Source organism: Calonectris borealis, chromosome 23 (assembly GCF_964195595.1).
Source record: "Calonectris borealis chromosome 23, bCalBor7.hap1.2, whole genome shotgun sequence".
Lineage (NCBI taxonomy): Eukaryota > Metazoa > Chordata > Aves > Procellariiformes > Procellariidae > Calonectris > Calonectris borealis.
Genome location: NC_134334.1, coordinates 6364864 through 6391247, shown reverse-complemented (window position 1 = coordinate 6391247; position 26384 = coordinate 6364864). Strand labels below are relative to the sequence as shown.

General features: G+C 43.7%; 2 protein-coding genes across 2 annotated transcripts in view; one reads left to right on the top strand and one right to left on the bottom strand.

Annotated features, from left to right (window-relative positions):
• CLCN6 (chloride voltage-gated channel 6) overlaps window positions 1–26384 on the bottom strand; it is a 68577-nt gene that overhangs the window by 5350 nt on the left and 36843 nt on the right. The window contains exon 23 of the transcript XR_012677075.1: window positions 23623–23766. The gene's annotated coding sequence lies outside the window, so the exon portion shown is untranslated. The remainder of the gene's footprint in view (window positions 1–23622; window positions 23767–26384) is intronic.
• On the top strand, window positions 21702–23442 carry LOC142092450 (C-type natriuretic peptide 1-like). The gene is made up of 2 exons (XM_075172515.1): window positions 21702–22008; window positions 23125–23442. The coding sequence occupies exons 1-2, from the start codon at window positions 21910–21912 to the stop codon at window positions 23428–23430; spliced, it is 405 nt and encodes a 134-aa protein (XP_075028616.1). The 5' UTR covers window positions 21702–21909; the 3' UTR covers window positions 23431–23442.

Below are 26384 nucleotides of genomic sequence, written 5' to 3'. Positions count from 1 at the left end.
AAATGCATCTGGGTTCAGAGACAAATTTTTCCAGGTTTGCGGTTCCGTTCAGTCAGACATTTTGCAGTTGTTACCTTTGGATTGAAAATAAATAAATAAATAAAATTTTAAACATAAATTGTATTAAATAAATAAGAGAAAACATGGCTGTTTATCATCTTTGGCGACTGTACTTTTATTCCTTTTCTTCTACTTTACAACCATTGACCACCATTCTGCTGCAAAGAGCCCAGCAGGAACTTGTTTTGCCTAATATCAGCCTCTGCTGAGAAATAGCAGGCTTTATTGGGTTTTTATTTATCTTATTAAAAATGTAATTTCACCTATCTGAAAGAGCAGGGGATCTGAGGAGGGCTTTTTTCAATCACCTCTACTATGTTCCGGGCGGGGGGGGAAAGACTGAGCTGAATAGACTGATCAACCCAGTCCCCTGGTTTGTTCTTTATCAGTGGAAATAAGGGTTGCCCAGCTATTCAGGAGTCACCAGCTTCAGCATAACATCCTGAGTTGTTTTCATGAGTATCATTAATGTAAAATTGTGAATGATTGATTAATAGTTCTGAAAATGAAAGTCGTTAGAGGTTACTTTTCTGTATGGAGCATGGATGTAAATTATGTGCAGCGTGAAAGAGAAGGACAGAAAAGGTAATCATGAAGCTCAAACAGTAAAAATTGGATATGTATATACTTCTGTAAAAACTGAAACAAACCAAATTTGATTCATTTTCCTTTTGAAATATTTAGACAATATTGTGGAAATGTCTAAGCTTATTTGAACGTATCAACACAAATTACCAATCATCTGGAAATTCCTATTAAGAACAAATTCTAAAAGTTTGACTAAAACAATTCAACAGTTCCAGTTGTGATCACTGAAATAAGTAAGGCGTCTTTTCATGGGCTTCTTTAAGATTTGGATAGAAGTACCACAGAGAATAAAACCTACAGCAAATGATTTTCTCAATCTTAATACTCTCAGAAAAACTGTATGATTTCATTCATATGTTTTTGCAGCTCTGAGTGTGTCATGGAAACAGTCTTTTTATTACACCTTTTAAAATAAAATGTCGGGTGGAACAAAATACAATAAAATATGTCTTTCAATAACATTCAGCTAATGCATGATCCCCGTACTCTGTTTCAGAACGTATGTGTATTGTTAAATAGCTCCAGTTATGTTTTCAGGAGCTGCAAGAAACACCCCTTTCTTCTTCCTTCCCTTTTTTTAGATGTTCTCCCCCGTCCAATGCTGGCAGTAGAAAAACAGTTCAAAGGATTTTGGCAGCATGCATGGTCTCCCTCTGCAGCCTCCTTGGGGCCATTTCTTTTGATTTGAGCAACAGCTTGGAAATATGGAGAAACACAGGAAAAGCCCTTCAGGAACTTGCCTCCTGTGAAAACCTTTGGGCTGTTCGCTTCATCTATCTCCTGCAGGAGGAAAGGCACAGCTGGCTCTTTCCAGCAGCAGACAAGAGGAAGAGATCGTTTCATGCTCAGCTATTGGGGAATTTAAACTCCCTCTGTAAGGCAAGTGAAGCAGAACTGTATTGTGAGAATTGCCGATGCAAGAAGGAGAAAATCTCCATTTGTAGATTTTACATCATTGATATGAGACAAAAATTAAATAGCACAGGGGATACTGAAGCCAGCCAGGTGCTATCCAGAGTGATCTCTGAACTGCTGGAGCATTTTAGTAGTCCCCACAAAGACCTCAAAGCTATGAGATACAATCCTGACTGGGCTGACATAGTAGCTTTTAAACTCATCCTTCAAATAAGAGAAGCCATGCTTAAAGCTCATTTAATGCCAGCATCTACAAGCTTTCAAACAACACTGCATCAATTTTTTGCCATTCTGAACTATGCTATCTTCTCATCAGAGAGCGTACGTAAGTGCTGGATGGATAACGTCAATCTATCACTTCATTTCACCCACTATGAAGGAATTTCTTTTTTCATCCCATTCCTGCGCTCAGATGAATTTGTGCCCATTGAAGCCTTGGTAAAGGGACTGCATTACGTACAGAGCTGCCTACTGCAGAAGGGACAGGAAAAGCTCATCAAGAAATCTAAAGAAATCCTGTCCACAATGAGCCTTAAGATTGGTCTGGTAGTGATAGCCTGCCTCATTTACCCCATAATCCTGACGTCCTTCAAGCAAATGACAGATTGGATACACAATTATGCCAGGAACCTCAAGGAAAAGACAGAGGACTTGAAAAGGGAGAGACGGCTAGCTGAGGATCTCTTACACCAGATGTTGCCAAAATCTGTGGCCAAGCAGCTACGGAAATGCCAAAAAGTTGAGGCAGAAAACTATGATCAGGTTAGCAAATAGAAAGGATGCTGTCACCAAGGATAGAAAAGTATTCACCTAAAAAAGCACCTACCTTGCCTCCATTTTGAGGAACCTGGTTTTGCACCCATAGTTGAGTGTGAATGGAAATCCAAATATTCACGATGGGTATTGGAAAGAGCTGTGCAATGTGCCATGAAGCACTTAGGCTGATGAGGAAGGAAGAAGAGCTGAAATTTCCAGAAGCGTAGCTTTAGATGTCAAAGATCCTATATTGGCAAGTTGTCTTCTTTGGGTATAAGAGCCTACTCATGAGAACCAGCCAGCATCGTTAGATCATGAGTACATACGAGCAAGAACCGAGTTTCCTCCTTGTAAAATGGGAAGAATCACGAAAAAAAAACGTAGGACAAATCCTGCCTGTACTTGTCAGTATGATTCCATAAACATAACTGAAAGGAGAACATGGGACTTAGAGAAGCATGAGAGGGATGGATGATCTCGTAGCCTCAAGGGCGTAACTGTAACGAAGCCTGTCGACATAAAAACAAGGGCAGAGTTTGGCCAGGCACCCATTTATTTGCAGCTCTGCCTCACAGCATGCATGCTGCTGTCAATGCTGAGTTTAGCAGCTGTGCTGCATAGCCCACAGCCAAAATCCTCGTGCTAAAGTAATTGCAATTCTATTCACTCTTTTTCCCCTCTGTTACTTTCAGCTGTGAAACACAATAATAAATGTTTGCATTTCATTTGTAGGTGTCATTATCGAAACAGCAACCTGTAATTGCACAATTAATTATAATTCACAATAGTCATGACATCAAAAGTAGCTGAACCAAGGCATGGAGTGAAAAGGTGGCTCTTCTGGATTAATTGGTATTACCAAGGATGAATAAAAGAACAATTTTCGTTTAAACACTGACAAAGTTCAGGCAGCACAGAGGAGAAACACTTAATTCTTTGCCAACAGCTATAACACGCATTTCCCTTCCTCAATTCAGTTATTAGGGTTTCTGTTGTTCTTTCTGTTATAAATCTGATTTTTTTTAAAAGCGAATTCTCTGTAAATTACTTGATCGTAACAAAGATCAATATCATTTGAAGAGAAACAAAATCCAGTTAATATTTCCTAATTCAACAAGAGCAGAGACAGCAGTTGAGTTTTTATTTTGCAGTTTGTTCAGATACCTAGTTTTGATCTCTAACACAGCTTAAATCGCTTTAAAAGAAAAATCAGGCCCTACTTCTATAAGAAGTCTGTTGATCACTGCTCGCAAGATTCAAAGCATTTGACTTGCAGTCTCCCATCTAGCACAAAGTATTCAGAGAAGCGCAGATGATAAACTTTGGAGATAAACTAATTTTATCTGTCAGAGTAATAGAGAACAATTCAGAACCAGAGCTTGTTAATTTAGGATTGTATCTATTCAGTTCTGCCACACTGGTTCTATGTGCAGCCTGTGCCTTAGGCTGTTCTGCTCAGAATTTCACAAATCCCTGAACTCTTGAAAGGCTCTGCCACTGTTGCCTGGAGACCTTAGCTTCACACTTTCCTTCTCCCTGTGACAGGTGACTATCTTTTTCTCGGACATCGTGGGGTTCACAAGCATTGCTGCCTCCTGTACTCCCTTGCAAGTTGTTGAGATGCTCAACAATCTGTACGTCTGCTTTGACAGCAGGATTGAGTCTTACGATGTTTACAAGGTGAGTACAAACCGGCGGGCAAGGAATCTGGAAGTCGCTTACTTACTTTGTTCCTTAATGAATATCAAATATACCAGGCCAGCTGGCCAAAAAGCCATGAAATCCAAGACCTGCCATTGCACAGGGACAACCGCAGCTTGGCAAGAGGGGGACAGCTAAGATATATTTTATTCTGATCTCCTTTTGAAAGAAAAGCTTGGTTCCTGCCAGTTAATGGTATGTGCCCCTTCCCATCAGGTGGAAACCATTGGTGATGCCTACATGGTAGTGAGCGGCCTGCCAGAGAGGAATGGCACCAAACATGCTGACGAGATTGCCAAAATGTCTCTGGATCTGGTGGCAGCAGTTCGTCAGGTTGTGATCCCTCATACGCCAATGGGCAAACTGCAGCTGCGGGCTGGGATACACACAGGTACATGGGCTGAGGTGGAGGCGTGAGGAAAAGAGAATAGGACCCACTCTAATTGTGTGAGGAGAAAAGAATTCGGCGTTTCTGAGCCATTGACTCTCCGCAGGCCCCCGGGATGAGTATTTCTCCTGGTTCCAGTAGTAACAGTGGGGTGAAATGACTTTTGCTTGCATCAGTGTGGAAAGGGCTCTGAAACAATTTAGTGTCAGCAAAGCGCATCTTCCCCTGATGCAGCAATTAGCTACAGCTAATCAAACTGTGACTTCTCTCCTTAAGTAAATACTGTGCAGCCAGGCCCTAGGTGCACTGAGTATTCCCAATTCCCATTGCCCTCTGAGGATCCGGAGTCACTGGCAAAGGTGTCTGCATTTGGCACCTCCCTGCACTTTTTCCACTTGTTTCTTATTGGGTTCTCTCTGCCTTGTATTTTCTCAGGACCCTGCGTAGCTGGAGTTGTGGGGTACAAAATGCCTCGGTATTGCCTTTTTGGGGACACTGTAAACACAGCCTCCCGCATGGAGTCCACCAGCTTGCGTAAGTGACTCGGGCACAATCTGTGCGTTCCCTACACACCAGTCAGGCTCACACCAGCACTCTACGTCTCTCAGGTACTGCAGTGAAAGGAAAACCCCCAACACCCCCTCACGTTGGGCATGGCCAAGTGTGAAATAAGGTTTGTACAGGAGAAGGAGCATTCTCTGCGGCACATCCCAGGCTAGAGAACTAATTACCACAGATCTAAAGAACCAGCACATGCATGACCTGAAGTCCCCACTATCCCAGTGCATACACTAGTTATCAAATAAGCAAGAGAAACTCTCGTATATTCACGTGGGCAGTTAGAGTCACATCCCTTATACCATTTCTGGAAAGCGATTGGAAATAAGAGGACAAAGAGGGTGACAAAAGCCAAATAGCACAAGGTAAGCAGAGCTTGATTTTAAGGACTTTAACACAAAGGCATTAGGTAGAAACACCATGACTACATAGAAGAGGGCAGTGCATGTTTTCTTGGTCCAGCCTTTTATGCTGCCTTTGCTACCAATACCACCTATTTTTACTGCTGTACAATGCCGTTGTGCAGACACCCAGTGCAGCACTGCACAGTCAGGTCAGTGGGCCAGTTAACCCGCTGAACTGCTGCTATGTTTTAGCCGATACCTGTGTACAGTGTCGCGGAGTCCTCAACTAAAATGTTTAAGGCGTCTTCTCCTTCTTTGTGCTTCTTCCTCAACCTGACATTTTCCAAAGAGGAGGTGGAAATACTGGGCTGATAAATGCAGGATGGCTGGTGTGTGGTCTCTGGCAATAGGGGAATCATTCATTTCTAATGCTCTGTTCTGAATCCTAGCGCAGAAGATCCATATCAGTTCTGCTACATATGATGCCCTTCTCACAGATGATGCATATGAAATTGAACTGAGAGGAGAAATTGAAGTCAAGGTAACAGCTTTTCTGTAACTTTGCAACAGTAAAGGAGTTTAATGAGATAGGAAGGAGATATGATAGATTTGGCCATTGATCTTCTGTGAATTGCAAGTCAATTTTTAACTGTGGCCCCAAGGTTCTTTTGCTAATTCAGTTGGAAGTGGCTACACATTACTCCTCCTAATCGACACAAAAGTGTTACTGCATGCTTTGAAATACAGCTGCTATGTCTGCACCTGCATGGAACCAAATGAATATGGGTGAAAGTGTTAGGACTCAGTTACAAAGACACACAGGTGTAATTTTAAATCCTTAGCAATACCGCCAGTGACCAGGAAGGCCTTTTTCTGAACTGAAAGAATTATTAGCACCCAAACTGCATATAAATTACAATTCTTTCCCAAAACATCAGCCACTTATGAGAGAAGGAGAGATAACAAATGCATTACAGGTAGTAGCCCTGGCCATAGCGATTCTCTGCTCTGCTTCATACTCCATGAAAATAGCTGTTTTCTGCTCTCTCCTTTTTCTTGTCCCAGGGCAAAGGGAAAATGAAAACCTACTGGCTTCTTGGTAACAAGAACTACAGTGTCCAAAATGACAGCTTGGTGTGTCACTGGAATCCAGCAACCTCCAAGAAAAAGCAGATGGAAAGTAGCCAGGGATCTGTCCAACAAGTAAGGAGGTGAACATTTAGCAGAGTGAGACTTCCTAGATAGTGAGCCATTCGCTGAGGGCCGAGACATGTAGAACTTGCATCTTTGGCCTACAAGTAGAGGGCTCTGCTGTGTACAAATACAAGCTCTAATGTGTGTTCCTCTCTGTCAATAGCGTAGTGCAGGCGCTGCGGGAGCAGCACTGGCTGAGCAGAGCCCTGCAATGCCCTGGGATGAGCTGAGCCCTGACAGTCACACTCAAGGGAATTCCAGACCAGCCTGGACCCCTGAGGGTGCCACCCATGGCACGAGCCAGAAGCAGAGGAATGGCTTTCACCAAAGCTCCCACCAGAGCCTCCAGGAGAACCTCACTTCCTTGGGCTCGCCTGCTTTGGGGGAAGGTGACAAAGGTACCAGTTTAGAACACAGGTCACAGCTTGGAGACTGTGTTATTAAAGCAATGCAGAAAAATGAGTTTCTCCCAGGTTTTGTAGATGAGGTGTGACAGGATAAGACGTGACTGGGACTGCCCCAGGCACAGACATTTCTTTTAAATAACATTCTTTTTGTTCTTAGCCATAATTCACATTTTTAAGTAGTATCTTTACTTGGGAAGCTAAAACACCAACAGAAATTTAGAAAGATGTCTCTAAACAAGGAGAAGCTATGAAAGTGCAGGTGGAGTTCCATCAGGAGCATGAATGGTAGATAAAAGATGTACAGCAAGGTGACTCCTTTCACTCCAGTAAAGCTATTCTAGATTTATATTTGTAGGTGACACAGAATCTAACTACCAAAGTCCAGACATATTGAGGATGCTTTCAGAACCTGAGCCAGCTAGCCTGTACATCTCTCCAGTAAACTACCGCTTGAAGGCATGTATAACTGTAGATAGTAGGAGAGGGAGTAGTGAGACCCTGATGGAGAAGAGAACAGGTAAATAACTCTTTTTGATCATTGTTTCAGAGATACAAATGAAGTGGGAACAATATTAAATTACTTCTATTAAGTCTCTGCAGCACTTTGTCTTTCCAGCTCCTCTCCACTACAAAGGAATCTCCTCTCCATATGTGTATTTTTTCCCTTATCTAATCACCAAGGGAGTAGATGGTGAGACAGAGATGCGGTCTAGCTGTATGGAAGACATTAGAAGGACAAGCTATTTCTCCCATCAAATTGTAATTTGCTTTTCTTTCCTTGTTGGAGGAAAAGACGCCTCTGCAGTGACGAGCAGAGGATACTAAATTCCTCTTCTACGTATGACTCAGAGAAATCAAACCAAACTGAATTACTTCCTGACATTGACAATTAGTAACTCTACACAGAGTTCAATTCATTTGTAAGTGGGCTGCACATACTATTAACCCTATCCTGCTAGACGCCTTCTTTGAGCAACTCCAGAGTGAGGGAACCATTCTGATGGGAACAGAAGCACAACTGTGGGGGAGAGGGTTTGGCCTGTCTCCTCTTCCAATGAACAGGTTCATGTAGAGCATTACTGCTGCATAAGAGAAAGATCTTAGCAGATTAAGGTTCTTTTTAAGGGAGACAAGGCAGTGCTTAATGGTTGCAAAAGGCAACAAAAATAAAGGTATGTATTTAAGAGGAAGTCAAGCTTGGAAAGCTGCAATGGTCTTTGGTTTTAATTTTTTTTTTTTTCTAAAATAAAAGTAGCTGTATGAACTTCAAAGGAAGCTGGTCAAGGTATCTCTTTGTCATTCACTTGGCTAATAAGAACAACTGAAAAACCTCATATAAGTTGTCTCCTTACACAATGAAAGCCAAGAGCTGCTCCTTTCAGTCAGCTCAGAGAAAGTCACTGTAGGAGTGTCTGTGTGCCTATATGTAAAGCAAGCTTAGCCTGAGGTGATGAGGTCAACTTGCTCTCAAGGGCTGGGGATCTCTGAAGGTCAGCTAAAGAACTATTTGGACTTGCAGATAAGTAAGCAAAAATTGGAGGCTGAAATATGCACGATAAATGTAATATGCATGTTTCTACATGAAAAGGAATGAACCACAGAACTAACTCTATCACTAGTATCTTATGAATCAACATCAGGTGTTGTTCTAAAAATATATTCACCAGTTCAAGCAAGAATTATTTCAAGCAAATTCAGTGGTTCTACTCATGCAGGGTTTTGCTTCAATCATCACAATGGTCACTCCTGTCTCACAACTTATAAAAACCTAACAAGATATTTTGCCCATCTCAAGCACAACTTCCCTTCCCACCTTCCCAGATCTCAGAACTTTTCTACATGGAATATTTACATGGGTGCAAATACAATTTCATTTCTGCTAAAAGATATCTGCCTGGGGTTAAGATTTTCCCATTAAGGTAGCTGGTAAGTTGCTCTGATACTTTCATACCAAAGAAAACAAATGTAAATCATATTACAGCAAACTATCATAGAAAGCCACGAGGAATACAAATCAAACACTTCAAAAAAATAACTCTTTTTAAAGTCAGCCTCTTGAACCCAAGGGGATGGTGGTGTGTTGTTTTTTTTAAATGCTTGACGATGGTATTACTGGAGATGTGTGGAAGCTGCACAGGCATGCTCACACAGCATTAAACAAACACACAATCACATGTACTCAAAAACACATGTATAAATCTAGGCTGATGCCCCGTGCGGATACTGAAAGGCTGGAATCCTTTCATCTGGTTCCTGTCAGTACTCAGCAAATGGGATCAAATGCAGAAAAAAAAACAGGAAAGGGAGGACAGAGATAAATGGGGTTGAAGAGTCATGACTTCCAAGTCAGTGAAGGAAAATGTCTCAGGTGCACATATCCCCTCACAAGCAGGCATGAAAGGAGCACCACCGGGGAGAGGGAGAGGGACAGCTGGGTACCGCAGGGCAGTTCAGAGCCACAGGAGCCCCACGCGGTCTCTAATTGTTATGAAAATCCTGGGTCAAGATCAGAGGCAAATTATTTGCATGGAAAATTGAGCCTGTTCTGATCTTCATCTCTTCAGAGGCTTCAGTGTGGATTTTTAATTTAGAAAATAGTAGAAAATGGCCCTGTGTGCTTGATGATAGACGGCAATTAGTGTTTATTAACGAGACATGCTTTGGTTCAACTCTGAACAATCCCTCTCCAGAGAGGAAGGAGGAAGTGATGAGCTGCTTTCTATGCATATGGCTGATGCTTTGATATGGTGGCTTGGTTTCCAAAGATTTTTGGGTTGTCTACGCTGAACATACAACAAAGCTTGGAGTGGATGAAGGCTGAGGCTGTACAGGTTGGCTGGCCTAACTCTGAGACTGACTTTTGGTAAGATGAAACATTTTCTGGACTGAAAACCTGGGTCTGGATCAGACTAACACAAAGTCTCAAGTTTACTCTATGATGGGGTAGTGGATTTCAACCTAGGCAAAGGCACAGAGATATACCTTCGACTAGACAAATCCTATAGGGATAAAACTAGTGTCCATTTTTGAGTTAGACACACGAAGTCAGTTTCTCTACAGCCTTCCCCGAGTATCACTCAAAGGTAACGCCTCATTTCCATAAATATCATAAAACAGTCAAACAGGATTGTTTTAGCCATCCTGCACCAGTCATACTGCTGAGTTACATGGGACGCAGAGTCTGGAAAATAAGCTGTCCCGGTCCTCTCAGCAAATCTAGAAACAAGAATCTCTGCTTCCCCCTTCAGCCAGCCTGTTTACATTCGAATTCTCACAAGGCCAGAGCAGGGCGGTACAATAATCAGCATTTTCCTAGACTGAACGCCAGGTGTCATTACAGGCCTGCCTGATAAATTGTGCATTCACGGTCCTTCAAGCATCCTTTTCGGCTGCTGAGAGAAGACTGGATCTAGTCCGACACACGCTTTGGCACAAGCAGTGAAAGGAGAAGAAGGGAATGTCATTGAGTTGCCACAGCATTTTCCTTTTGAGATGGAGAAGGCCAGAGAAGCTAGAAGGGCAAAACAAGTCTTTTAAGACAAGGCGTTAAATGGCAACATGCCCTTGAAACCAGAGAGCAGGTAAAAAGGGAGGCAAGATTAATAAGATGAAATAGAAAAGAGCACATATCCTGGAGTATTTGTCAGCTTCTAGCTGGTCCTGATTCCCAAACCCACCCTGGCAATGACTGTTCCCCACTCTCACATATTCCAGGACAGTTGGGATGATCTCTATGGCCCAGAAGCAGAAATGGAAACCAAAAAAATCAAGGCTGACTCTGCTAACAATTTGTTCAATGACCTCCAGTAAATTGCCTAACCTGTGGGCTCTGCACTGCTTTTCAGGGTGTTAAGAAGTTTGTTATTAAAGATGTGTCAAAATGAGAGGGTGGTGGGAAGCTGGAAACAAAAATAGTTAATTGAAATTAATCAGTTTGACAAAGTTCTTGCCAGCGACATTTCAAAGATCCTGGATGATACTGCTAGAGAAAGAGAGCAAAAGCTATCCCAGACTGTGCGGTAGTTGGGGTAATTCCAGTGCTCACCCAGAATGGAAAAGTCCTGTCCCCCAAGTCCCTTCTGTCCTTCCATTAATGTGCTGGCACACTCCAGCTCCTGCTGGGATGCTCAGCGTACAAAGCCCTACTGCCACTTTTGTCCCATCCATCAAAGCCCAGCCGGATCCAGGTGCCAGGCGCTCGGCCTTTAGAGTATTCAGTAACACCAGCCACTTTGCACTCACCTTACGTGAGCCAACAGTATTTTTAGGCCTCAGCTGAATGATGGCAAGCCGGGAAGCTCCCCTGGCTAATAGCCTCACACCCTGCAGAGGTTAGGCCATATACCCAATGACCCTGGCAAACCCCAGGGTAACAACTATTGTTCTTTGTCCTATGTGCCTGCTTTCAGTACTGCTCAGAAAAGGCCCCACGGACAAGTCAGCCTGGGATCCAGTTGGATTCCCAGGGGCTTTTTGCCTTTTCCTATTTATCCTTCAGGACATGGTGCATTGGAGGCTGCAGGGAGTCCATTAGCTGATCAACTGACCTGCAGATACAAGGAGCTGCTTAATTAGCAGGTCTAAAGGAACATAAGGGGGGCGTGTGTCATTCCCAACAGAGCGACATAAAGACAACAGCTGCCTGAAAACATTTCTTCCTTTCCTATTTAGAGAGTTCTTTAAAGATGTGGCTTTTTACTCCCTGCTAATTAAAAACAGCAGTTCAGGCTTGCATTGATTCTTCAGTACAACAGCTCACATATTGAAGCTCATGGAAAAAGCAAAAGGCAGGAATATAAAAGCCCAGTGATTTTGTAGAGTTTGTGCTCCTTTAATTCTTCTAGAAGTGCTTTTTACTTGTTCTCAAAGCAGGTCATGCTGCACATGCCCTTCAAGGATAGCACAGACAGATACGAACTGACTTTGCTATGGGATTAGAACCACAGTTTATTGACTCCCAGGCCAGTACTCATCTAGTTAGGCCCCAAAAAGAAAGGGTGGTGATTAGAGCACTTGTCCTAGGCAAACCACAGAGGACACCGAGTAAGTCCATTCACTATACTTCTAAATGTGATATCTGGCTGCAAACCAGTCCAGAAAACAAGAAGTTCTTTCTATTGCAAAGTCCTTGAAATACAGAACAACTCATCCAGATTGGATAAGATCCATACAACTCTGTGACGTGCCATCACCTGAGTTCCTGCCTCTCTGGAACATTCCTGTCCTTGCTCAGCTCAGTATGGGTCTAACAGTGACAGCAGTTTCCCCGCTGCACTGCTCAGTATTTCTTACTGCCCAAATTTAGGCTGACAGAGGCCTTAGCTGTGGACCCTAAGGACTAGGGATTTTGTTTTTAAACTCTCAAGAACATGCACAAGGCAGGAGAGAGTCAGAGTCTATTTCAGGAAGGTGTTTGTGGCAGTCAGGCTAAAATTAGACCATTTGTTCCTAAAAAGACCGTGTAGAACGACAAGGATTTGGCAAGAGGCTCTTCAGTTGGGAATGTGACACAGGAAGCGCCTACACGGCTGTTGGCAGTGATGTCACCCGGCTGCCCAACGGTGCCGCGCTGCGGGGTCCTGGGAAGCTCCGAGAGCGAGCACTGGAACTTGTTCAAGCCACTCTGTATCTGCAGGCGGCTGAATGCAGAGCAGGGCGCGAGGCAGAAGTGTCGACAGGCTCCACCGCTTAATGCTCCCAGATAAGGGAATCTGTAGCCATGACAGAGAACTGTTATTCTTGCACTATTCGTGATGGGCTCTTCAGCGAAGTATCAGTCCCCTCTTCCTGTCATGCCCCTCTCCTCTTGCTGCTCCAGGAATTCCTGCCTTCTGAACTTTCTGCCTTCCACACATGGCTCACCAACACTTGTGCTTAGCAGCCTCAAGCTGGCAGGATCATTAGGGAACGAATCGGTGGGCACTGGGCCTAGAAGCTCAGCCTGGAGGGACGGGACATTTTGTTGTCTCAATGAAGGTACTTGCTTTGAAGCTAAGTTAAGGGGTACCAAATCAAGCTCTCAGACCTGTATAAGTAGGGATCTGTTTTGAGGTTTAAAGTACAGTAGTATCATGATTAGGGATATGCAAAAAATAGCTCTGGAAAGCCACACAGTGTTACAGTTAGGAGGTATAGAAGTTTTAAATGCAGCCTCTCTCCTCCAGTAGAAGCTTTCTGGTCACCAGGCAATTACTGAGTATCTGCAAAAGCTCTCATTCATTCTTGCCTCTACAATTGCAAAGCTGCAGAGACAGCAACCTAGTTTCATAACACCCGTGTGAAACAGGGGAGCATCATACACACTTCATGCAGGGGGGAAATACAGAGACAAACAGTTGCTTAGACTGCAGACAAGACCATGAAAGTGATGCACATTTCCACTTCTCAAAGCAAGACTTTACTCACTGGCCAATCCTGTGCCCCATACAATTACAGAATAAAAGACCCATAAGCAGCTAAGTCTTAATCTAAATCATCCTGCTCTCAAAGCTTGACACAAGGAAACAAGGAGCGAGAACTACATAGAGAGAGAAATGTGCTCTAGCAATTTGGACAACAGATTATTTACAAAACCAGCAGCAAGACAGCATGACATCTGTCTGCGAGTCAAGCCTGTTTGGACTTTAATGAAGGCCTCCTGCGCTGTGGGCAAAAGGAGACTGACATCACCCAGTCCGAAGGTTTGTCTTGGCTCTGACTTCAGTGATAAGCCCCACGGCTGTTGGAATCTTGGACTAAAACAAGCCCTCAGCTTTGTAACCCACTGAGCAAGACCTCAGAGATAATTTACCTTACAAACTTCCTGCCCCCCCCGCCTTTTTTTTTTTTAACCTGACTAACCCCCTCTAGTTTACATCAGTTCAAAAATAGTGGAAACTATTCAGTTTATGAACCAACACTTATAGTAATTTCTTTTTGCAAAAAACATTAAATTTTCTAGAAAATGTAGTTTGCTGGTTTTCTCCTATTACCACCTTCCTTCCCTTCCACCCCCTCAAAACAGCCATAGCCATTAATATACATATGTGCCTTTCCTCACTGGTCGTTTTGATGTGTCTGGAGGGAATTATTGTTCCAGCTGTGGTTAGAGATTGGGACCCAGAATTAATTTTAAGCCTCCCAGAGTTAAAGAAAGGTCAGATTCGGAGCACTCTAGCTGTTGAGGTCCATATCCCCTTTACTCTTTATTGTCTAAGGGCAGCTCTGATTTATTAGCATGTCATCTAGTGGATTTGCACCCTAGTTCACCTCTGCCTCTCAAAAGCCATCTCTCTGCACTAAAATATCATCATGTGCTAAAGTGTCAAAGATCTCTTGGTCCTAGTACACTTGTCAGGTGCATCTGACCTATCTAGGCTAAAGAATGTTGCTGTATCATATCCCTTCTCTCCTCCATCCATTCTTCCCATGGCCAATATTTTAGGCCTTCTCGGTCATTTCCTGATCTGCTCTGGCCTGAGATATGATGTCATGGCTCACAATGGTCTTCACACTTCAACACTAGGCAAAAAATGTGCTGTTATCCTCAGGGAGGTGACATGGTAAAACAAATCCTCTTGGTCAAACAATGTAGAAGTTATGTGAAGAATCTCCAGCGGGCAAGGGACACTAAAAGGATTCTCTGCCTCCAAAGTTTTGTGGCATCTATCAGCTGTGCAAAGAGGAGCCGTACTAGCTTGTTGGTTTTAACTGATCACGGTTAAGGGTTTACAGCATGGACACCTGTTCACAAGATGAGTTTTTCAATGATGGGTTTTGAGTGCTCAAATGAAGACCCTTTGGAGGGTCCTCCCATGTTTCAGAAAGCACTATTTCCTGTAAAAAGGACTAGTAATGTGTCCAACTCAGACAGATCGTGTGGCTGTATTCTTATCCTACCTGTCTGTTACTGCTTACTATTGCATAGCTTTTCCATCTAGCTTTCAAAGCAGAGCAGACAGAGACCAGTCTTGGGGGAGAGAGTGAGTGGATACACAGAAGAAATTGCTCCCAGATCAGGAAGTTCAGATAGACACGGATCAAACTTACTCTTGGACATCCTACTTACTGCAGTGGGGCACAGCAATGTAAGCAGGGTGTTAAAGTTCAGGCTTAAAGGCGGCCTTTTAACAGGCCACGGAGCTAAATCACTGACAGGAAAGTGTGGCCAACATTTCCTATAGCCTATCAGGCGTGCACAGACATCTGCACAACCCCTCCATGTGCAGCTGCTACTCAAGCCTGACTGCTCCACTGAGTGCAAGCAAATTGTGTCAAAATGCTATTTGCTGACTGGCATACATGAAGCTGTCTGTGCACACATGGAGCTGTAAGCCAATTTTTTTTTATTTGTGAAAATGGCCCAAACCTTCCCTACATCAATAGAACTGTATCATTTATGAGAGTAAAGAATTTAGGCCTATATAGGTTGAAAATCCTTCAAGGTCTGGACTGAAACACCTAGAGGGAGAGAGAACTGAAGCTGTATCCGTCCAGCTGATCAACAGCGACCAGTTTCATGGCTTCTCAATCTGGTTGACAGTTATATTAATTAAGTAGTAACCTCGACTCTCCAATCACTTAGTGAACAGAGGATCTCTTCAGCTTGGTGAAAAATCCTGTTCATTTCCCCGTCCATATAAGCCCATCGGGTATGATACAACTTGCCTTTACAAGGAGCACTCTTTTGTGAGCTGAAGCTGACACCATCCATGTAGGAGGAAACCTTTGAACTCCATATTGTTCTCATCCTGAAGCTAGGTTTAAACTCTGTTTTTGCAGTGATTAAACTATTTTGGTTAGAGGAATGATTCTTTTACCCATTGGCACAGCCCCAAGGGTTTCAGCTTTCTAGCAGCATTCAGTTGCTTAACACAACTGTCTTTTGTCCCTGTAAATTAATTAAATGGAATCCTGTAATTCCAGAATAACTCTGTCCAGCCCATAGCCACTAAACATTTGACTCAAAATTAACTTTTACAGAGAGAGTAACCTGGAGTGAAATCATTGCTTTCCTCAGCATCCACAGGCAGATTTAACCGCCTTTCCCCAGGCAGTGCATTTGGTGTTTGCATTCACACGGGGAAGCAGCCCTGCTACTGTACATCCCCTAACTCACACCACAAGCCCTGACATATAGCTAGTCCACCCATTTCTCTTTTGTCCAGACAGCAATGGCTAGACAGTGCATCCCAAGGGGAAGTGGCTGAGTCCAAAGTTCAGGATGGCAATCCTCAGTGACAAATCTATTCCAATGCACAGTATTTCCTCTAGTCACCTCAATGTCACCACAAGGGCACACGGAGCAATGCAGCCCCTGGGGACTCTGCAGATGAAGGCACAGGGCCTGATACCCCTGAGCTGAGGCTTTGCAGCAAGTGACTAGTGGGAAAGGCAGGACCATGGGGTGCCTAATGTGACAGGGGAGGCGTGAATGTGGCGCCGACAGTGGAGTTTATCTCAAGCATGAACACAGGCTCCAACCCTGTAGCCTGAGCACCTTATCGTAGCTTTAGAAGTGTTACTTTTTGAAACGCTACTCGCCCATCTCACTGTGCTGACAAGCAACAGCTAAAATATCCTGCCGCTCTGGCCCACGGCCATGCCATCCTCCACCACAAAAGGATGGAGCTATTTCCAGAAGCTTGGCGAACACAGTGAGTATTTTCTGGGAAAACAAAGAAGAGTTGTCAAATCAAGAACAGTGGGTGATAAGAGTCACCATAGCTACACGGAGTTACTAAGAAAGAGCAGCTTAGCTAAGCTCTGGATGAGGCTGCATTCCTCCCACTGCGGCTCACCCACCCGAGGCAGGAAGGAGCTCTTCCTGTTCACACGTAGCCTGATGTGCATCCACTGCGGACTTCCAGGATGGTCTCCCCGGCACAACCAACCGCTTGCCACTCTGTGACATGCAGGATTTGCCTTCTAATCCTAGTGAGCAAGCGTGGGCACAGGCAAGTATCCAATTGTGCCTGAACTGATGAAAAGCATCAATGAAGAGGACTGAAAATGTAAGAAGGAGGAAGAATAATATGCACATGAATTATCTGCCAAACAAAAATTGAGACAGTTTACCTCCCTGTTCTCAAAAAGCAGGGACCTACCTACACAACTCTCTAGTCAAGGAAAGTCCATGGGTCTGAGATGTGTCAAAACTAATGGATAATTGGGATCCTGCTCTGGGAATACAAAATTGAGGTTATGCACAGCACCACTCTCTCACAGGCTGAAGAAAATCTACAGAGTGTTTAGTGGAGGACAGGCTTTATGTAATGGCTACATTTTTAGTTAGTCAAGTTATTCTTAGATTCATCACCAGTCCGTTACAGGAGGGAGAGGGGAAGTAAACAACCACGGCAACTTCTAGGACAGCTGCCATTTCATTCCAGTAGCTGTTTAGCCATTTCTAGAAATGGCTTCTCCTTCTGCACGCTCTATACTGACAAATGGCATGCAGCAATAAATAGCACAATGGGATAGTGTGACCTCTTGCCCCTTTATTTGGCTTCTTGGCTATCAAACCTTCTAGATCAATGGGCACTGTTGACACCACTCCGAGCTATTCCAGGATGCGCTAGGTTGCAAAGAAAAACCCAGCAAATGTTACCCCAGACAAAATGTTTAAGAAACGTCCTCCCCAGTCCCATCTCTTCTTACAGAAACTTACATTCTGCAAAATCCATTATAAGAGTCCAGATCAACACATCTAGTGGTGCATCTAAACTTAGCCACCCACCAGAACATCTGACACTCTGCTGTACGCACAGACTTTTAAATATCATGCACACACATTCATATATCACAGACATACCATGTGCCTTCCCAAGACATAACCACTCACACATTCTTATATGGCTACTAGAGTCTAAAGCCTGCAAAAGAGCCACTCAGCCCCTTCTCGTACTGTACGTATCATGTTCTTGAATCAAAGATTGAAGTGGTCATTTTATCAAAACTTCTCTCAGTGTCTGATCTGTTTTCATTTTTTTAACCAGAACTTGTTCTAACCGAACTTGGAATCATATTTTCTATTCACCAGGAGAGGTCACCACACACCTCATTAACGAGAAAGGCAGCCAACCCGAAGTAAAGAGGCTGGGTGGGATCTCACAGGAATGACTTTCTAGTTTTGCTGGGGAAATCTCTCTCAGCTCAAAACAATGGGGGATATGTAACCTCCGTGCTGCCCAGGAATGGTTCTCTTTCTTCCTCCCGTCAGAGGTTATCAACTGCAGACTAATGTAGCAGCCTTTCTGCTTTCACCCGCTAATTAGCTGAGGCCTGACCTAGCTCCCACTGAAAGTCCAATCTTTCTGTACTAAGGCAATAATATGTAGACCAGTTAGACCTCAGTCGAAATACCAAAGGTATCTAATACAACACAGAGAATGAAAGACTTGGATTCTGAACAGCTTAATGCGAGATCAGCCTACGAATTTCTGAGGACCAACTTAAAGATTGGGGAGAAGGAAGACTGGCTGCCACAGGATTAAAAAGACCTACATGGTTTAAAACCATGCACAGCTAATCCATGTTTTCAGTTGCATTTTCAGAATACCTACAATTTGCCTGTGTAGACATTCCCACCTTTGCAAACAACTGGGCAGCAAGATGGTGTTCACCTTGCTAGAGATGACGCTTAGCCAAAAATATAGTTTCAGGTGGGGATTTATGGAATGTGAGTACTTCTTTTATCCTCTGCCTTTCACCAGGCACTGACCAGAAGTCTTGTGCCATTGCTCCGAACACCTCAGCTTGACTCCTATTTGTTTCAGGATCCATTTTACTAGGGTCTCCAAAAATCCTCAATTATGTTTCAGCTGATCCTACAATGTTTGCCTAGCCTTCATTCCCCGCTTGCTTCTCACATTTGTCTAATACAAAACCCCGCCTTTCTTCCCATCATCCTGCCATGATTAATCCAAGAATCTTCCCCAGTACTACAGCCTGTAAAAGCCGTCTGTGTTTTTCATACCAGCTCTCCAGCAGTTTTCACATTTCATCTGCTTTACACTGCTCTACAATTATTATTTACATCTATAACTTGATCCATTCCCTCTCCATTTTTTCCTTTGAGAGCTGAGGATACCATTTGCTGAAGAGTGCTGAACCACAGGCAGTGGGACTCTGTGTGCTTAAAGTACCTTGGGAAAAGCAGCTTGCCTCTAGATGTCAAAAGAATTTACAGCAAAATTGTTATCAACATCAGCAAGACTAGCACAGAGCAAAGCCAGGGGTCTTTAGCACCAAACCACACAGCAGGACCACTGAAACTAAAAATGCCCTCATGCATGAAAAAAACGCTCCTTTGGGAGACGAATCATTGAAAGGGGGCCAGAAACACCCACCAATGAATCAGTGGATGTCGCACTTCTCTCCCTAATGCCATCCAAGTGCCAGCACTGAGGGATAATGAGAGAAGTCAGACTGATCTTGGCTGCTACTGGCCAAATGCAGAAGTCCCACGTGGCTTCTTTGTTTCCACCCCTGCTGCAGCAGAGATCAGAATTGGGCCCAACTCCTCTCCCAGCGAGCAACAGTGAGCCACAGAGCGTACCAAGACAGCCATTTGACTAGCACTGAGCACCATCTCCAGCTATTTCATCCCCGCCTTCACTGCTGCTTCCCTGCTGGGCTTCATTAGCGTCAGCGGAATGTGGTAAATGTGCCTGACAAACCTAATATTAAAATTTTGCCATCAAAACCCAATGCTCCAGAACCACCTACGACCTCCTACTAAATGCCAGCCTGCTGTCCTCCTTGTCCTCTGGTGGCCTATGCCCCTTCTTGTTCCAAAGGGCTATAGAGGAATATATTCCCTCTTCACCCCTATCAAAGAGATCAGTGAATATTAGTGAGAGCAGAACAGATCAGGCAAAGGCAAAAAGCATTCTTGAGACCCCAGAGAAGAGTGGCGACAGCACTGAATCTATCCTCTTACTGGCCTTTACAGTCCCACAGAAGGTGCTGTTGGACAGGAGGAGAAAGGAAATGTGTGCAATGGCCCACTGGGGGATGACCAGCCCACAAGAGAAGCTCCTTCTGAGTCCCCCAATAGCGAAAGTTTGGTTTATTCCCCACAGATGGGCTCTCACAGACACTAGGAGATCAGAGTTCCTCCCAGTACACAGTCCCAGCCATCCCTGAGGTAGGGACCAAATTCTTCTCTGGATTGTGCTGGTGCAGATCCAGTGGATACACGCCAGCTTTACACCAGGTAAGCGAACTCAGCAGTCTCTGTGCCAAGTCCCTTTTCTGTAGAGGGCTGCTGCTGCAGATCCCCCTGCACCCCCTCCTGCAATAAGGCCTTGCTGTCAGCACCTAACCTAAGGTGAAGGCAATAAAGTGCCAGAAGGGCAAGCAGAGCACCTGCAGCTGGGTAATTACGAGGCAAGCCTGGGCTCATGATGATGCTGTGCACTGAATCCTGCCTCAGCTCAGCCGCTAGACCACTCGGGAGAGGGCAAGGGAGGGGGACAACCGGGCAAATGCTTGGATATCACAGCTAAATGTTAATGTCTCATAATGAAGGGCCCCTGGTGCCAGCTTCCATCAAGGACTTGGCGATCCTACTTTGACGAAAGCGCTACAAACACGTCACTGCCCTTTCAGCCAGCTGCAGTGAGCCAGGAAATGCTGGCCTGAGCAATTGGGAAGGAGAGGGAGGCCGAAAGGGGTCACTGAGCTGGGAAGGAGAAGGATAATGAGTTACTGCGGCAGTGCTCTAATGGTACCTATCTAAGCATGCCACACGCTATCAACTTCCGAGCTCGGCTTCCTCGTGGCAGCCTGTAGAGATGAGGCAGGAATACTATGCCCTAACCCTACTCTTTTAATAAGAAATAAGCTCTCTGCTGGTACAGGAGGAATATCTCAGTAAGCTGGGAAACAATTTAATGTTGAAGATGAGCAACACACGCCAAGCTGCCTTCTTCTTGATAGTTCCTTCCACGCTATACGGAGGATTTGCCATACAAAGGAACACTCAAATCACTTCAGAAATGGGCACGAAGCCATTTCTTGTCTCCCAAATATTTTCTACTGTCTGCAGGGGTTCCTCCCTTCTTATAGACTGACGTTTGTTGATGAAGTCTCCATCTTAACAACCCAGAAAACCCTCAAAACCAAAAAACCCACCAAACACATATTCTGATCCTGCAGCTTTCTAATGTCCCTGTAACTGTACATGTGGTAAGAAAGATGTTGGAGCTGTGCTCCTTTCAGACTAATCTCAGATTTAATACAAATTGTGTATGCTAAACATGAGAAAGAACGCATAAAGGAAATGTTTCAAGCTGGATCCAGGGGAAAAGAGGAATTTATTTTTCAAGTCATATAGAAGCTTTCTGTGCATGTGTCAGCCTGGTTTCAGCCACACTCCCTGACACTCAGGCCAGTAATTAATGCAACTTACTTGCCATATTTTTAGGACTTGGATTTCCCTTCTTCTCCAAATCACACTCTTTTGTCTCATAGGTTACTAATGCCATATTATTATGTTAGGTAATAACACTTAGTTCTTACATAGCGTGTTTTATGAGACCCTTGTCCCTCTGATTTGGTACTTCACAGTGACAAAGGAGCCAGGTGAATGTGTAGTGGAAACAATTTGCTTCCTGTCTCACTTTCTACTTCTCTCACAATTATTTTTCTCTGGATGGAAAGGAAAGGTTTAGCAGTCAACCCAAGGAACACTGAGCTAAGCAAACTGACATATGTAAGTGGCACCAAGACAGCAGGCTGCAGATACCTTCAGATTCACAGCAACAGAATGATGCTGCATTGCCGAAGTGTAAAATGCTCCTTTTATTCGCCATCAGAAAAGAGAACTATTTCCTCCCTCCTCCTCCTGGGAGAATGAAAACAGATGAGAACCTCAAACCAATCCTTGCACTGGCAGGAACTCAAAAGGTAGACTTGGGAGGGGTTGGAGGAAGATATAAAGGCTGGTAGCTGGAGACACAGCAACACTGAACTGGAGAGACTCAAAGGGAGGAGGAATCAGAGACACCAAAACATGAAGATGAACGTGAAACTTCGTTTTTGCCCTGGATTCCTTCTGCTGCTTATTGTCAGTCAAAACCAGGCAAGGGCCAGGCCCATTTCCAGCTTACAGGTAAGTGACCGGCTGCTCGATAGAACTGAAAGAAGCTGATACTTCTTTAGGACTTAGACACTTCAGATTAGCTCCATTTCTTCCAACCCCAGCTAAAGCAGTAGGAGACACTCAAAGAGATCATGACAGCAGGAACCCTGAGTGGGCAGACACAGAGTTATTAAATGGAGGGAAACGAAAGTAATCGATTACTGGATTTAAATTTCTGATCACATGAGGCAATTGAAAGGAAAATGTTTTTTCCTGTGGAGCCAATTTGGGGATTGCAAATTTAGAGTAATCCTGTGACTAAGTGAAGCAGTAAACTTTTGGAGTAAAAGTAGTTTTCCTGGAAGGACTCTGATCTAGACCCCTAGAGCAGTCACCTGCATGCTCCTCCCTAATCTCCTGGTTTAAGCTGAAAAAAGAATTAATGGGATTAATGGGTTGTACCTGCATGATCTCCTCCTCAGCTCAGTAGTGCAGTAATGCAGTCCCTGCTTGAGGGTCCCAGAGGTAGAACGTGAGAAAAAGAGAAAGTGCATGTGTGTGTCTGTGTGTATTTGTGTGCGCAGGAATTCCAAGTCATTTTAGGAAAACACATTTCAGCTACCTGACTAGGGATCTGGTATTCCCAAATATGAAGTAACCTCCCAATCTGTACAGAAATATATAATCCTTCTAGCACCAATTTCAGCATGTCTCCTGTCATTGCATTGCATCGCTTCTCGTATTATTCCAAGGTATCAACAATTTTTTCCTGTTCCTTATTCACTCTTGACCAAGCCTCTTTCATAGTCTTTCACAATTTATCCTATACCCCAGATCCCCAGCTCCAGGAAAGACTTAACTGGCAGTTTGTCGGCTCAGAACTATAGAACACGGTAACAGCATAGAGCCTTAGAGCATTTTAAGACAGCATACAGTTTAGCTTAGAGCAGCTTGGTGAGCTAGAAGAAACTAAAGATAACCATCACCAGCTTCAGCAGTCACTTCAGTACTTTCATCTTTTGATAAACGTTCAAAATAAGTTTCTAGCACTGAGCATGGCTTAGACGAAAATAATGACAGAGTTCCCAGAACCCCTGCTTTTTCTCCTCTCCTCCCTCTCCACCATCTCCCTTTCCCTTTTTTCAGAGTCTGTCCAAACTGTTAGATGGGGACCTGGAGCATCCCCTGGTCTCCGAAGAGAGGGACCGTGAGCAAGACGACATGATCCCAACAGGTGCCTTCGATCAGCAAGATGCTGAATTCCGGTGGACCCGAAACACCAAGGATCAGCCTGAGAGCATGTCCATGGGTGACAGTGCTGTCCAGAGGTTCTTCAGTGACCTCTTAAGTTTACCCCGTAGATACCGAGGCAGAAGCAAAAAGGGCGTCTCCGGGGGCTGTTTTGGTGTCAAGCTGGACAGAATTGGGTCACTGAGTGGACTGGGATGCTAACTGCTTACTACGGTAAGAGAAAGCCAGAGGCAGGTGGTCTGTGCATTCATGTATAACTTGCATAAATATGCAGAAGAGCAGATTTAATTCAACTTTAAGGAAATGGTGCCTTAAAGTAACTTTTACCCTCCTCAGAATTCACTGTCATCAAATGCATACTTAAAACCTGTGAATGCCACATCTCTGCTTTACCTGCTTTCACTCCTTTCTTCAAGTCAGCTGTATGCATTTCATCTTGTCACAGAAGCCAGATCAGAGAGGTTTTCACCAGCTCCCCAGGGATGCTTGTGTCAATCCAAAGAAACTCTGAGCAGAACAGTGGAGCTGAACCTGGCCCTAGAACAGTAAGAAATCAGTTAATTTCCATGCGTGAAATCCTGTCCACTTCTCTTTCTTTTACTCATTCCTCTGCTTTCTTGACAGGACTGACTTTGTGGTTTCAAAGGACCTGTTGCCTTCCAGTGAGATATTCAGCCCTTATTCACATTGGCTCCACCAATCCATCTACTACATGATGTACTGAGCAAATTGCTCTCCACCTCTCCCCTGAATTACTTGGCCAATAGAATACACCATTGATGTGCTGCCTATTTGTATCATTTGTGCACATCTATCAGAAATTTAATTACAAAAAATACTTGTACTGTTTGTGTACTAAATGTATAAATAAACAAGTCTCATTATGTCACAGATAATAAACTGGTTTCCCATAATTTGGTGAATTTGCTTCAAGCCTTTGCTGTGATTCTTTCATGTATCATTCCTGAAACTGAAACAGTGCCCCAGTTTGCAGTTAGACACAATCCACTAGAATTCAGAAGCATTTCAGAGAGCTGCTTTCTGGCAAAAAGGACTTTTTAGCTGCTCTTAAAAAAAGAAAAAAAAAAAAAGACATGCAATCAAACAAGCCCTTCTTTTTACCAAAAGAACCTTTCTGAAGTTAAGATATTACTGTCTAAACATAAGTATAATGGTAACAAGACTGACATAGCCATCTTCACAAGAGAGTCATCAGAAACCAGGACACAAAGCCCCACATCTTTGACCACCACAATTTGAACTAAAAGGGTAGCTGTCTTAGCTGACATCAGTAGAAAGCTGTTACTCTGCATTTGGATCTGCCACTGACAGAGGAATGAGAGCTACATTTTACGAAAAAAACCCACAATTGTTTCTTACTAGTATATCTCATCTTGTCCAAAAAAAAAAAATGCTACCCTTCTTTAAAGAAAGTTCAAGGGCACCCTACTCTTCCATAGACAGATCCAGATATCGCAAAGCATTTTTCTAACAAAAAAGTAAAGTCAAGATTCTACAAAAAATGTATCTGACCAGTTCTATTTTTTAAGCAAACCAAGTATTCACTGAATCTAACTATGAGCAAATCAGAGAACAGCTACTTGGCAAAATCCTGAGCGAAAGGAATTCTGTATGAAGGCTGGTTTGCCAAGATCATGACTGTGCTATCCCGATGTTGATGAGAGCTGAACTCTGCAAGCAGCCCCACGGAAATCAGTAAGGCTGCTCACACAAATCTCTACACTGACGGTCACAAATGAAGGCACAGCTGTTCACTTCCAGCCTTTTGCTTGGAGCAGGCAGATGGGCTGTGCAGTTGTACTCCTCCCATTTTCTTGCCCACAAGACACAATCTCCTGGAAGAAAATATTCTGGTAATAAGCCTATTCCTAACAGGACCCCTGGGTATAAACTGCAACATGGACCACAAACATATATGCAGAGCAAGTTCATCAGCAACCCTCCAGCTGCATGTGCTCTGAATCTCTGGCAGTTCAGCTCTCATGAAGAAAGCCTGTTTGCATGGAGCAGCTAGAGGTCTAGTTTCTGGGCCTGCCTCAATCACTTAAACTCTATGATTTGGTCCTGCTCCTTCTAACCACAGTTCCCACAGGATGAAGGCAATCCAGGACTCACTGGAGAGCTATTCAGAGCCAAACTAGAGGAAACTTTGTTCTTCTCTCATGCTATTTTCAACATACAGTTTTCCACCCAGAAACTACAGACTTGCTCTAGGAAGGACATCAGTACAACAAGCTCATAAACATATGTTTCAACACTTAAGAGCTGACTATCAGAGACCAGAAAGCACAGAAGGATTTGTTAATGGAGATACAGCTTCTCTCTCTATTTTCTTGTAATCTTTTACACTTTCAATGTTTTCACATTTAGAAATTACCATTAATTCTATCTCTCTATGGCTATTCCATCCTCCAAATCTTACTCTCCTCAGACCAGTAGTTACGAAGTTATCAACACAAATCCCGAGCAGAAAATTCAACACATATCCTGAAGGCTTCTCTAGTTAACAGTTTTTGTTAGGCCTTATGCTGTTTGCTACTTACTCTGTTTAAGTTAACTTTTATAATAAAGCAGCAGCAACAGTGAAAATGCCCTAAACAGACGCTCGCTGGCAAGGAATGCTCTCATCACTTACATACACAGCCCTGAGTACAAGCTCTTGAGCAATGGAATAGTCCATATAATGAATTTATTGTACTCTGTGTTGCCTTTCCTAAGCAAAACAACAAGAAAATGAAGCATTTCACCAGTCAGATGAAGAATCAAAGTGGGGAATGGAGGATGAAAGAATAAATCAGTTTTCAGCATAATTCACATATCAATAGACAGGCTATGCATGTCTTAAAATTAATACTGTGGTTACTGATCAGCGTGAACACCTTTTCTAGATGGAGCCCCGTAGACTGCACAGTAATTCATGGGCAAATTCTCCTGGAGGTCTGGAGTCTTGTTGCGCCATACAGATAACACTCTCCCTTGCTGTAGCTTCCATCATACAAAGACCTCTGCCCTGCACAAACCCGAGCAAAGAGACTTCTGACTCATTTTTTTAACTTAACACACCTTCATACAGTCAGGAAGAGATTTTCACTTCTTTTCCCCCAATACACAACAACTTATGCTAAGAAGAAGCA